Source organism: Centruroides vittatus, unplaced genomic scaffold, assembly GCF_030686945.1.
Source record: "Centruroides vittatus isolate TY-2023 unplaced genomic scaffold, ASM3068694v2 contig_880, whole genome shotgun sequence".
NCBI lineage: Eukaryota > Metazoa > Arthropoda > Arachnida > Scorpiones > Buthidae > Centruroides > Centruroides vittatus.
Window position 1 is genome coordinate 1,970,091 of NW_027122572.1, and position 13,256 is coordinate 1,983,346.

The 13,256-nt window shown below is 29.3% G+C and overlaps 1 protein-coding gene across 2 annotated transcripts in view; it reads left to right on the forward strand.

Annotated features, from left to right (window-relative positions):
• Tmem131 (Transmembrane protein 131) overlaps positions 1-13,256 on the forward strand; it is a 176,332-nt gene that overhangs the window by 124,885 nt on the left and 38,191 nt on the right. For both annotated transcript variants that reach the window (XM_067280042.1, XM_067280043.1), the window contains exons 27-28: positions 4,308-4,676; positions 7,848-8,475. In XM_067280042.1, coding sequence (XP_067136143.1) covers positions 4,308-4,676; positions 7,848-8,475 — 997 coding nt within the window. The remainder of the gene's footprint in view (positions 1-4,307; positions 4,677-7,847; positions 8,476-13,256) is intronic.

A 13,256-nucleotide genomic window follows, 5' to 3' on the forward strand; every position in this document is an offset into this window, starting at 1 on the left:
TCACTTAAAATATATGCTTGACATTCACTTTTTTTGATTGAGAATATATTTATGAATTTTATTTTATTTTCTGTTCCTTTTGAAATCATTTTAGTTAATACAGTAGAATCTTGTTTAAACAGATTGTGTAACAACAAATTTTCAGAGTAATGGATTTTTCCCTCAGTTCTTACAAATCAATATAATTTTACCTCCTTTTAGCAGATTTATAACTTGGAATAATGGATATTTTCTATTCCCAATTACTGTAAACATTGAGTTATTTAAACATTTAATTAATATTTGGATGTTTACATAATACATAATTGTCACAGTTCACATTGCTAACTTTGCAGCTGTGTATGTGTCCTTTTGTAGCTAATTGATTAAAGGCAGGAAGCTACTTCTAATTGTTGTACTCAATGGGCAGAAAAGCAGCATCAAAACAAATCAAGATGGACAAGATTTTAACAAGTTGTGAAATTAAGTGAACTGATAATGAACAAACATATTTATTGTACTCTGTCTCTTTTTGTAGTATACAGTTTCCATCAGCTTTGTCATACACACATATGGCATATTGTATACAATCTTATATATAACATATCTGCAGTAACATGTGTGTTTCTTCAGAGTAAAGGATAGAGATCTCAAGAGACTGAAGAATTTCAAGTACAGGTATTTCTTATATGGAGGGAGTTAAAAATGGAAACTGTTTTGAATAACAGATATTTTCCTGGATGTGTGGGTAATCTGTTGTTCATGATATAACAGATTCTCAGGACAATGAATGATTTTCAATGGTCTAAGGGATATGTTAAAACAAGGTTCCACTGTATATCAAATATAATGTCTAGATTTGAACTTGGTAAAAATACATTCACATTTTGAAGCAGTGACTATTTTCAAGTTTCAACTTGCCTAAGACAGAAAACCTGCTTAAACTGGAAAGTTTATACATGTAATTAATTTATACAGTTTTGTACAATTCCAACTTTCATAGGTTTTATTATACTATTATTCCTTTGATATTTTCAGAAATGAGAGAGAGTTTTGATTGTGTCAGCTACCTCATAAAGCCATACAGAAAAATTCATAAATATATGTTAATTAGCAAAGTTATTGATTATTTGTTTTTTTAATTAAAAATTTTTCTAGTTTCAAAAAACTGCCTATTAAATTTCTCTCTTATTGTTATATTAATAGTTGAAGTAAATTTATTATAGTAGTATGAAATTATTTTGAGCAATAACATTTGTAATACAGTAGAACTTGGTTAGCACAAATTGGTCAAGGAAAAAAGAAATTCAGAGTTAAAAAGTTAAAGTTACAGAGATTTGGTTAAATATCAAGATTTGTTTATTGGTTTATTGATGATCCACAATAAACTATCCATGTGATATTTCTGTGGATCTTATTATATAGAATTCTCATGTCAATGTAAACCTCTGTGTTTTTCAGAAACTTTAACACTTAACCGTATGGGTAAATAAGCTATTTGAGATACGCTTTTCTGAATGATTGTTCCATTCACTCCTAAGTATTAAGTAAAGATTTTTTTAAGTTGTGATATTTCACACTCAAAATCCTACTGTTTTTTAATATTTTTATCATGAACATACCATTCTATACAATTTTTATAATTTTGATGGAAAAGTTAAAATTTTTACATGGAATTGGACTATAATCTTTTCTATTTCAATAAACACTCGGATTCTTTGAATATATTGACACAACCACCTTATGTATCCGAGAACTAATATTTATTATCCTACTAACGTTTTCTATCTGCTCCACAGGTCATCCTCAGGTATTTTTGAAATATTTAAAACATTTCTTTATATCGGTTCCAATTCGAATGTTATGTGAAACAAAATTCAAATTTCTATATCCGTTCGAACAATTCATTTAAATATATATTTATATTTATGTTTAAATATAAATATAAATTTAATTAAATAAATTATAATATAAATTTATATATATAAAGATAAATAGAAAATAAATAAATACATGGATCTAAATAAAATAAAACAAAATAAAATAAGGTAAATTAACATAATAAACTATATCAACACAATGAACCTAATTATAAGGACTGAGTGTGTATAACATATTATACTGGGTTATGATCAATCATATACTTCCATGCTGTTTGTAAATTTGTGGCGTCTTTATAGTTCAAACATTTGTCCGTACTGCTGGATATATAGTAGAGCATCGATAATTTGACCCCCGATCAACCGTCACATCGGTTAACCAACCGCATTCTAGTTGGCAAATTCAAATGTCCGCTAGTGATGTGACGCTATAATATTTGGCTATGTCTTGGCTACTTTAATATTATTTTTGTTAAATTTTTGCGTGCTTTAGCTGGCAACACTGGCTCGACCATGAAAGGGAGGCCAGTATTTAAACGAGGCTTAATTTTAATTAACGATGCTATCCAATTGCAGTTTTTAAAACGTGTGCGAGATTTAGCAGCAAAAAAATGAGTGTCAGCTGTGTAAGAAAGAAAATTTTGGACTTCTTTTTCTAATGTATAGGTTTACTTTATGTAGAATACGTAACCCGAAAATATATTTTTTTTGTTTATATTTTTCAATATACAGTACAGTACTGTATTTTGTGCAAAATAAAGAAATAATTGTTAATGATACAATAGCAACAATTATTATTTAAAAAAAAAAATTGTTAGGCTTAACATTGATGAAAATTCAATGTGAAGTAGGTTACTAACGATATACTAATAGACTAATATACTATACTAATAATGTATTTTTTCATACTTTTCGGTTATCCATTTTTTCAGTTATCCGACCAACCCCAGTCCCAATTGAGTCAGATAATCGACGCTCTACTGTATATATTTCAAATTTTTCCAAAGTCATTGCTAAAGATGGTGAGTGCACCTGTCTAATAATTCTAGCTTCATTCCAATCAATCACCGAACCTTCAGTTTGTGCTACTTTGGATAGTGCTGTATCGTAGTGCCCTTTACTTATATCATACACATGTTCCTTAAGCCTTTTACTCAACTTCCTGGTGGTGACACCAATATATTCTTTATTTAGCCCTAGTTGATCATTTTTGTATGGTATTCTGTACACTTCAGACTGCTCCTCCTCCTTTATCCTATCCTTGTCATTTCTAAGTAGACTATAAATCATGGGAACTCATTTATATATTAATCTTGTACTCTTGTAGTTGGCTACTTCCTTTATGATATTGGACATTCTTCCGCTGTATGTGAGTTTAGTAATTTCTTTTTATTCTCTTTTGCCTTCTTTTTTATTAGGTACCGAGTATGATCTTATTAACTTTTCAATGATTTCTGTTTTAAATCCTAAGGATCCAGCAATGGTTCTGATCCTATTTAACTCTTGCCACCTGTCGTATATGTTAGAGCAGTAATTAAATTCCCTTCTAATAAGAGCCCTAAATGCCGACAGTTTGTAAGCAGGTGGATCATTGGATGAGGAAGGAATGTACAATGGGTCAACAGAAGAATAGCATTTTTTGAATGAGATAAATTTCAATGAGGATGACTTAAAACTAAAATTAGAGCAACTAGTGAAACAAAAGTGCATTTTTTAGACATGAACATTACATTTGAAAATGGTTCCTTAACCACTAAGGTATACATTAAACCTACACATGATCCATTGTATGTTCCAAAAATATGGTAGTTACAGTATCTAGGTAATTTTTACTGCCTGGAAGCCACCACTTCTCACCTGCCATTACATGACACAATGTTTATTTTTAGTCATACGTGGTTCCCTCACTTTTTAGAAAGTTTCTGATTAGTTTATTTGATAGATGAACATTAATAATTTTCTTAACAGAAAATTAAAATTTTGGAGAGAATGTGAAAATACTGTGTCAAAATCCCATTCAAGTTAAACAGTTTGGTAAATTTGAGTTAACCAGTTTGATTTAACTTATGCTAGATGATTGGGGAAAGAAAATAACTTCAAATTAACCAGATCCACTATATTATTTAAAATATAATAAATATTTATAATTATTATTTTAATTTCATTTTATGTTATAGTATGTTAACTGGTTTAAAGTATTTAGTTTAGGATTATAATGAATTGGAAATGATAAATTTCAAAAAAATTTAGGATGTTTTCTAAGATAAATAGATCTGTAATCATTAAGGATAAATTACAACATTTAAAAATAATTTTGAATGATGATTATAAAGATCAAAATAGAAATATTGGGAGCTTTTATAATAATGATCTTTTCTTTTTACTCTAACTTTTGTTTTCTGTTTTTTATTTTATATGATGATTACTAATATTTTGTTTTTTTTTTAGGTTTACACCTGATTTTACTCTTTTTAGAGTAGAAAGAATGTTACAAATTCATACAAGTTTAGGAGCAGATCATTTAATTCAATTTACACTTGTTGCAACTCTTCCTCGTCACATGTTAGCTCCATGTATGCAGGCATTGCCTCGTCCCTATTGGGAACCCATTATATACTATAGCATTGTTATTTTTACTATTTTTATGTCAATATTTGTTTTTATTGCTGCTTATTTGGAAAACGATCGAATTTTAAAATCTGCTTTTTCTTCAATGATTACTACTACTATAACTACAGGAAGTGAATTAAAACAGGAAAAAGGCTATTTATTTGACTTAAAAAGCATTATTAATTCCTACAATGATCATCAATTAATGTGAGTATCACATGAACATAGCTTTAAGTGTGTGTGTATGACTATTTGAAATAAAATATTAAGTAGTAATTATAAAATAAGATTATGTTGAATATTAAAGTTAAAAAATATTTTTTTGTGATTTATTAATTAATTTTATGATTTAAATTTTTGATAGTTTTTTGTTTTAATATAGTATTGAATTGCTTATATTTTTATGAAGTCTCCATAGTTAGTTATCACGTTAAAAGTGATAACTAACTATTAACCAGTTGAATTTAAGATATGTTAACTAATTGAAATTAACCAGTTAAATTTAAGATATGTTAAGAATAATAAAATTCATAATTTGGAATATTTGTAACTTTGACTTATGAAAGAAAAGCATTTTTCATTTTATAAACGACAACTATGCAAAACTATAAAACTTTCTTATTACTTTGACAAATAGTTTTACAAAATAAAAAAACATTTTTGCTTGAAAACAAGTGAACAGAGTCTGAAATTTTATCTCTTAAAATAATCTTTTTCAGATTTGTAGCATTGATATATCTATAGAGTGGCTCTGTTTTATGAGTGCAAGGCTTGTTCAAGGTTAAATGAGACTTTTATTTCTACAGACCAAAAGGAATGTCCAAAACATGTATAAACTATGTCAATTTTTCAAAATACTATCCATCTGTATGAAGTCACTGTTCCCAGTGGCGGGGTAGGTCCCTGATACTTTTCTTGTAGAAAGAAGTGCATAGCCAGCACAGGACAACTTACTGCAGTTCATCATCTGTCTGGAATTTAATTCCTCTCAGGTGCTCTTTAAGGGACCTAAACAAATGATAATCACTTGGAGCTAAGTCTGGACTGTATGGGGTGTGAGGCAACACGTCCCAGCCCATTTTGGCCAGAGTCAATGTTGTCAAATTGGCCATGTGCGGTTGGACATTGTCATGAAGAAGAATCATTTTCCCAGATAACATTCCAGGTCTTTTCTTGAGAATGGTGTTTTGTACAGCACCCATAATTAATTTGGTGTAATACTCTGCATTAATTGTGGCTCCTTTCTCTAGAAAATTTACATTGCATGTCCCAAAAGACAGTTCCCATGATCTTTTTGGGCAGTAGGGACACATGATGCTGTCATTCCATGCTGCTTTTTTTTGTTTTGGGAGTGAAGTAGCATATCCATGTTTCATCACATGTGGTGATTGATTGCACGAATGCATTACTTTTGATATGAAACTGATTCAGAAGCTGCTCACATGTCTTCTTGTGTACCCATTTCTGATCACATGTCAGCTGTTGGGGAATCCATCTGGCACACATCTTGCAGAACAGTAAGTGCTTGTGGATGATTTTCTCAACACTACTGACACTGATGGACACTTCATCTGCAATGTGTCTCATGGTTACTTGCCAGTTCTCTAGGATAACTTGTTCAACTTGTGCGATATTCACTGGTGTTACTACAGTTGGACAAACATGTCCAAATGCTTCATTTGTCACCAGCTCTCATTTTTCACCAAATTGTTGACACTATTCGTACACTCTTTTCCTGCAATAGTGTTTGTTCCCCATACTGTGCCCTCAATTTTCTCAAAATTTCAGCAGGTTTAACCTTTTCCTTCATGAGAAATTTTATTACACACTACTGTTCCACTGTTGCAGACACAGTATCTCCCACCATGATTGCTAAAATTGCTATGCATGCACAAAATACATCATGCTTGCTACTGAAGTCTTGGGATGAAGTTTTGGGCCTATAATTTTGAAGAGTAACTAGCACGATAAAACCCAGAGGCGGAGTAGTATTTACTCCGCCTCTGGGTTTTATCGTGCTAGTTACTCTTCAAAATTATAGGCCCAAAAGTCTTGTTTAACCTTGAATGACCATTGTATATGAGAATTCAATACAATGAACTATTTTTTCTATCTTTCCTATTTATGAGATGAAATTTCTGTGTAGTTAAGAAATCAATGTTTATAATAAATATTCTAATAGCAAGTGCAAAAAGGTTGAAATTTCCACAACTATGATGGATCATAAGTTCTCCATTTTAACACATTTTCAGTTTAATAAATTCTCTACATTACAGACTCTTCTATTGTTGATTAGTTTCATTAATTTAAAAGCAATTTTACTTTACTCTGATTTACTTGTTATCTTAATTAATTATTGTTTCTTACCATTAATAATGTCTGATAATTAATATATTTGCTTATGCCACATTCACTTTTTTTATTTTTTTGTGTTACTTCCTCTTATGATAATGAATAACCTAAAAAATATTTTGTTGTTTTATTTTGTTTATTTAGAATCCGTGGTTGATGCTCAAATAAATATTTTATAGCATTTTAATGTTGTTTAAAAGAACATAGGTAATAGGGTGATTGAGCTATACCAGAAGAGGTTACAAATTTCAATTTTGTTTTTTTTTTTTGGTTGAAAATAGAATAATAGATTTCTTCCTTCTTGAATTCAATAGAAATCGAAATAAAAAAAGTTCATGCCTGTTTATTATAGGTTTTCAGGAAAGAGGTACAGTTGTAAATCAGGTTTCACTGTAATTGTAAAAATAATTTAATAAATTAAAAAACAATAGGTTTTGACAGTTTTTCATGATGTTTAAGAACATCCAAGATTTAGATCATTTTATTTAAGCAATCTGAGTCTTTTAGTTGCTTACAGAAAAAGTCTACTGAAAATGATAATTGTAGAATTGTGTTTCAAAGAATAATAAGCTTACTGACATTACTGTAGCTTACTGATTACTTTTTAATGAAATTTGAAACCAATTCTGTGATGATTAAATTTATAACTGAAATTTTTTATATTGTTTCATATTATTGTTAAGTTTAGCTTATTAAGCCCTGTACAGAATTTAACATTACAATAAAATCAAAGCTGATTTGATGCTATATAATATATTATATAGACATTATTTTTCTATATTATTAACTAAAAAATAACAAATAATAGTTTACTAAAATTTAATATGAAAAACCTCTGTGATTTAGTTTTTTTTTTTTTTAATATTGTATGATTCAGAAAGTTCTCTGCATATGTTAAATTTAATATTAAAAAAAGTCTCTTTTTAAGAAGTAGACTCCTTTGATTATTATAAAATTTAAATATTGTTAGTTAGTTTTTATAGAGAATTTTTTTTTATTAATATAAAAATTGTATTATATTTTCAGAGGAAGAATTCATGGGAATAATTATTTGGAAGGTAAAAGAAGACATAATTCTGTAGAATCATCATTGATTTCAAACATGGATTTATCATCAGGCATAAACCATAATCAGCGTAGAGGAAGTGAAAATAATTCTTTATCAAAAAGCAAAGACTGTCTGAGTAATATATCGTTGAAAGATATTGATTTGGACTTAAATGATTTCAATATCAAAAATAAGAAAAAGTCACAAAAATATAAACATGACTGTTATTCTCATGGTGAAAATGAAAGCAAAAAACCACAAAAAACACAAAGTTGGACTAGTTTTCTCAAGCCTAATTTTTCTTTTCGTGGTGGTTCTATTAAAACCAATAACAACAGTAAGCCAAGTGTGGGAACACAAACGCATAAAGAACATCAAAAAGATAACAATATATTTAAACAGTCTGATGATATTGATATAATAAATCAAAAAGAGCTATCAGAAATGTTATCTGATAATGACAATAAAAGTAAATCTAAGCAGAAAATAAAGGATAAAAATAATGATAAAAATAAATTAAAAAGGAAAAATGAAGTTTTAGTCGAAGAAGAAACATCATCAACTACTACAGAAACTTCAAGCCCTGAATCAGATATTAGTGAAAAGGTATAAATAGCTTAATTTTTTTTTTGTATAGTTTTTATTGATATTTCAGGAGTCAGAGTTGACATGATTTTTCTAATATCAAATTTATGATAATTTTAAAGATAATGATTTAAATTAATATTAAAGCATCTAGAAGAGATTAGCTTGAACTAAATCTTGAATTTTCTTCTTTATATGTCCAGATATATGGTTTTGTTTTACACAGGTGTTGAGTGTCAGCAGGTATTATGTAAAACAAAATTCTACATAAATTTGTATACCATCTCACATAGCTCTAGATAAAAAACAGCACACATCTGAACCTTATAAGAATTTCCAGGATATCCTGGAAATTCTTATAAGGTTCAGATGTGTGCTGTTTTTTGTAATAATATATTTCAGGCTTATTGTGTTTGAGCTATAGTTCCAGATAATTGTCATGACTTTTTTTCCAATTTGAATTCAAACAATTTATACTGTATTTTTGCAGATTGACCAGCATGCTGCATATAATAGGGGGAGGAGAACAGCATGCCAGTTAAACTGTGATTAAAATATAAAATTAAATAAGATCCAACAAAACTAGTTTAATAAATATTAAAGTAAACATTAAAACAATTAGCAACATTGATAGTAGTTAGTTAATGTGGGTTGCACTGACAATCTACCCATGAAAGATAACGCCTTCCTCTCAAGTTTCACACAAAGCAGATGTTAATCACGTAAGTTGAGATAATTTACAGTGAGTTTTTGAAATTTTACGTTTTTTTGCACTTTTGGATCAAATTACAATAAAATGAACAAAAAAATGCACTTTCAGCATTTCACAAGTATTTTACATTGTTAGAAAAAAGACAAAATGCAGAAATTAAACATATAATCATAGTTTTTGATGTATTACTGACAGTTTTACAATTTTAGAATAAAATTGCGAAATTTTATGTTGCGTGGAATCTCACAGACACCAATTTTAGAATAAAAACTGGTGTCTGTGAGATTCCACGCAACATAACTTGTTTTGTTTTTTTTCACATGCCCTCTGGAGATGGATGTATATCTTCACTTAAATTGGCATATCGGTTTTTACCATATGGAAATATCTGATTTTATGACTTTATAATAAAAGCAATCATCATGTGCATTAATAGTCAGAATTATCCTTGTACATCCCAGGGTTAATTTTATCATTTTCTCATCTGTGAAAACAAATCTGTATATATCTATCCCACATGAAATAAGATCCTACTGTCTGTTGCTATTTATCTCATTAGCTTCAAACTAAACACATTAAAAGTCATTTAAAATTAAAATATAACTATGAGTACCATTTCTTCATCAAACAGACCAGATCATTTGAGATATACTTTGCTATCACGCCATTTTCATTGATAACATAGTGTACTTGTATGTGCATGCCTTTGACTAAACTCTAAACTTTGGATAAGGTAGAGAGATGATTTTAAGTATGCTGTCTAATATATGAAATTTTACAGGTTCAGAATTAATTTCAAATTTTTTTCTAGATGTTTATTTAAATTTTATTAAATATACAATAAAGATTTTAAAATTAATATAATGTATATGTGGTAAATTCAAAAATTTCTAGGACTGGTGCTATATTTCTTAATGTGTTGATATGAAAACATTTTAAACACAACCACCTTCAAAGTACTATCCATTTGAAACTGCACATTTCTTTTTAGTGTCCTGTTCTACATCTTTGTTGTGGAAATGTCCCTTTAACAGTGTTTTCATTGGGAAAGGGTAAAAATGACGAAATGCATAGTTAAATGAATAAGGAGATATAGAAGCAATGTTGTGTTCATTTCAGCTATATAATTTTGAACAAGAAGTAAACACTATGCTGGAGTTTTGGTTTAAAGGAGTACTGTTCACTTATTTAAAATTATCTGACTAAAATGAGCACAACATTGCTTCCATGCCCTTCCTATTCATCTAATCTCACATTTTGTGAATTTTACCTTATCCCAAAAATGAAGGCCTTTAATTGGGCAATGTCTGTGTGATGTGAAATTGCTGTAGAGGCAGCTGCAAAAAATGTTATAGAACACGTCACCAAAAAGTGGTACCAGAAATGATTTAAACAGTTGTACGAGCATTAGTATGTAGCATTAGTCAGATTTTTTTTAATGCTCAGTGGAATATATCATAAAGTAGTGAAAATCAGCCAGCACACAAGGAAAGAACTGTGTCCACAGGGCCACAGGGTAAATGTTAAATAAATGGGAAAAAATAACTTAGATAAGTGTTTGCACAGCAGGGAATCCTTGCCCAAGTGCAAATATTTTAACAAATACCAAAGATGTTTGTTTTTCACTGTGATTTCAACATTAACTAAAGCAGACAAATTTAAGAAATTAAAATAGGTTTCAGCTCAAAATGTGAAACATGCAGTGAAATATTAAAAAGAAAAATGAGGGATTCCTCACTAATGTAACAAACCATAGAATAATATTGACAGTAGCATGAATAATATTTCAATATTTTGACTTCAACTGAGAGTAACTCTGATCACTAACAGTCAAATATTACAGAATCAATCAACAATATTGAGATAAACTTGTTTATAGTCCCACAATATTTAATAATAAAGTGTGAAGTAAACTTTACATGATTGTTCAAGTAGAGTAAAAAAAGTAATGCAACCATTGATCTAGAATAGTGGTTTTATGCATTTATAAATATACAGATGTATATTGTTTAATATATAATTTGTGACAAATAATACTAAAGACAGATTTTTTTTGTGTTGGCTGTATGGTGAAATTATTAAGCAAGTTTTAGTTTTATATTTTTTTAATTTTATTTTAAAATATTTACAATTACAGTAAGTTCTTTCTTTTGAGGGTTTTTGAGCAGACTGAGAAACTGTGTAAGTCAAGTGATGCTTATATATGGTACAGTACATTTTTAATGTGTTTGTTTGTTTCAAAGGAGTAATTAAAGTTGACAGCTCTGCCTATGAAAATAAAACTGAGAAAACAAAAATGTATGTTTTTCTAGTTATTACCATATACTATGTTTTCTTGATTTTAATGTGACCCTGTATTGAAAGTATCATATGGTCATGATAATTCAATTGAGGTTAGTGGTAGTTTGGATTAACAGAGGTTATGTAATGACATGCAGTACAAAAAATGTTTGTTATTCTTAGTATACATAGTATCAAAAGATGTACAATATTTTAACAATATGTGTAATGGCCAGGACAGTAATGAATATTAAAAATATTAACAAATTATAAGAAACTAAAAATTGTCTTCATATCTTGTCCTTGTCAACATCTCAGGACAAGGACAAGATATGAAGACAATTTTTAGTTTCTTATAATTTGTTAATATTTTTAATAATGTTTTAAATTTAAAGATACAATACAAAAATGTATAGTGTAAGGAAATTAAAATTTTTTAAATCATAATATACAAAATAATCAGGAATTTTCCTTTGTTATATTCTGTGCATAAATCTTGAAAAAAATTTTTTGTAAACCATGAATCAACAAAGGTTCTGAGAGGTTTTACTATTGTTTTCAGCCCATTGCAGTAGTTTTTTTGCACAGCTAGCTGTATCTGTATATGAAACAGAAATTGTTGATCCAGGGTCACAGATAGAATGAACAGCATTGGTTAAAATGTACGACTTATATTTACTTTATATGTGAGCTGCCAGTGATGGTGACAAGCCCATTATTTTATTTAGGAGCATGGTAGAAGCTGTTTAGATTACAAGGGGTTTGGATTAGCATGACCGTACAATACAGCCATTAATAGTTAATGCATATTTTGGACAATATTTTATTTTCATGTTTACAACGTTTCCCAATACCCTGTTTTTTGAAATTATTCATTTATCACTGTTATCAGGTGCAGTGGATCTGCAGACCAATACAAAATTGTAGTCAAAAGTCATAAGTTCAATGTTTTAACAACAAGACTTTACCTTCATATGAAAAAACAGGAAATTTACCAGATGCATAGTATTATGTAGAAGGTGCCATAAGTTCCCAACGTAACCTATTGGGTGTGACAAGGTCATATTGAAACAAGTATTTATAAATTTAATGCTTGATGCAAGTTTAGTGGTGTATTACTAAAAGGTGATTCACAATGGACTACTGTATATGACATGGCAGCAAATTTTAAACTAGTGCTGGACAGTCAAAAAGTTTCTTAGAAAGGAAGGACAAGCACCCATGGAAATCAAACAATGCCTAGGTTTTGTATATGGAAGCTTCATTATCATATACCACTATCAAAGAATGACTAAATGTTCTCAATTGGGCAAGAATTCTTTGAAGATGACATCAGAACTAGTTGCCCAATGGATATGGTAACCTTGGAAAAAATTGGTGTTGTGGAGGAGTTGCATCTTTTGGATTGCTGATTGAAAGTGGAAGAAGTAATAGCAATGACCAACCTATAGGATACAAGTGTTTGGCATATATACTTCATAAGCATCTAGTCATGAGCAAAGTCAGTGAAAGATAGGTTTCCAAACTTCTTTCTGCTGTTAAACAGCAGTAGCATATAGAAAGTGCACTTTATGAAGTGAGTGGAGTTCATTTTTTGAAATGTATTGTTACAGAAGATGAAACTATAGTCTTTTTTATGACTCCTTTTTTGAAATGGAGTCAATACAATGGCAAAGGCCCTGGGAGAGATTCCTAAAAAAGGCTGAAGTGTTGCCTTCAACCAAGAAGATCATAGCCACCATTTTTTTGAGGATTATGGGTGCAAAGTGATGTTAGACTTTTAAGAAAGAAATACTAATGTAAATGCAAA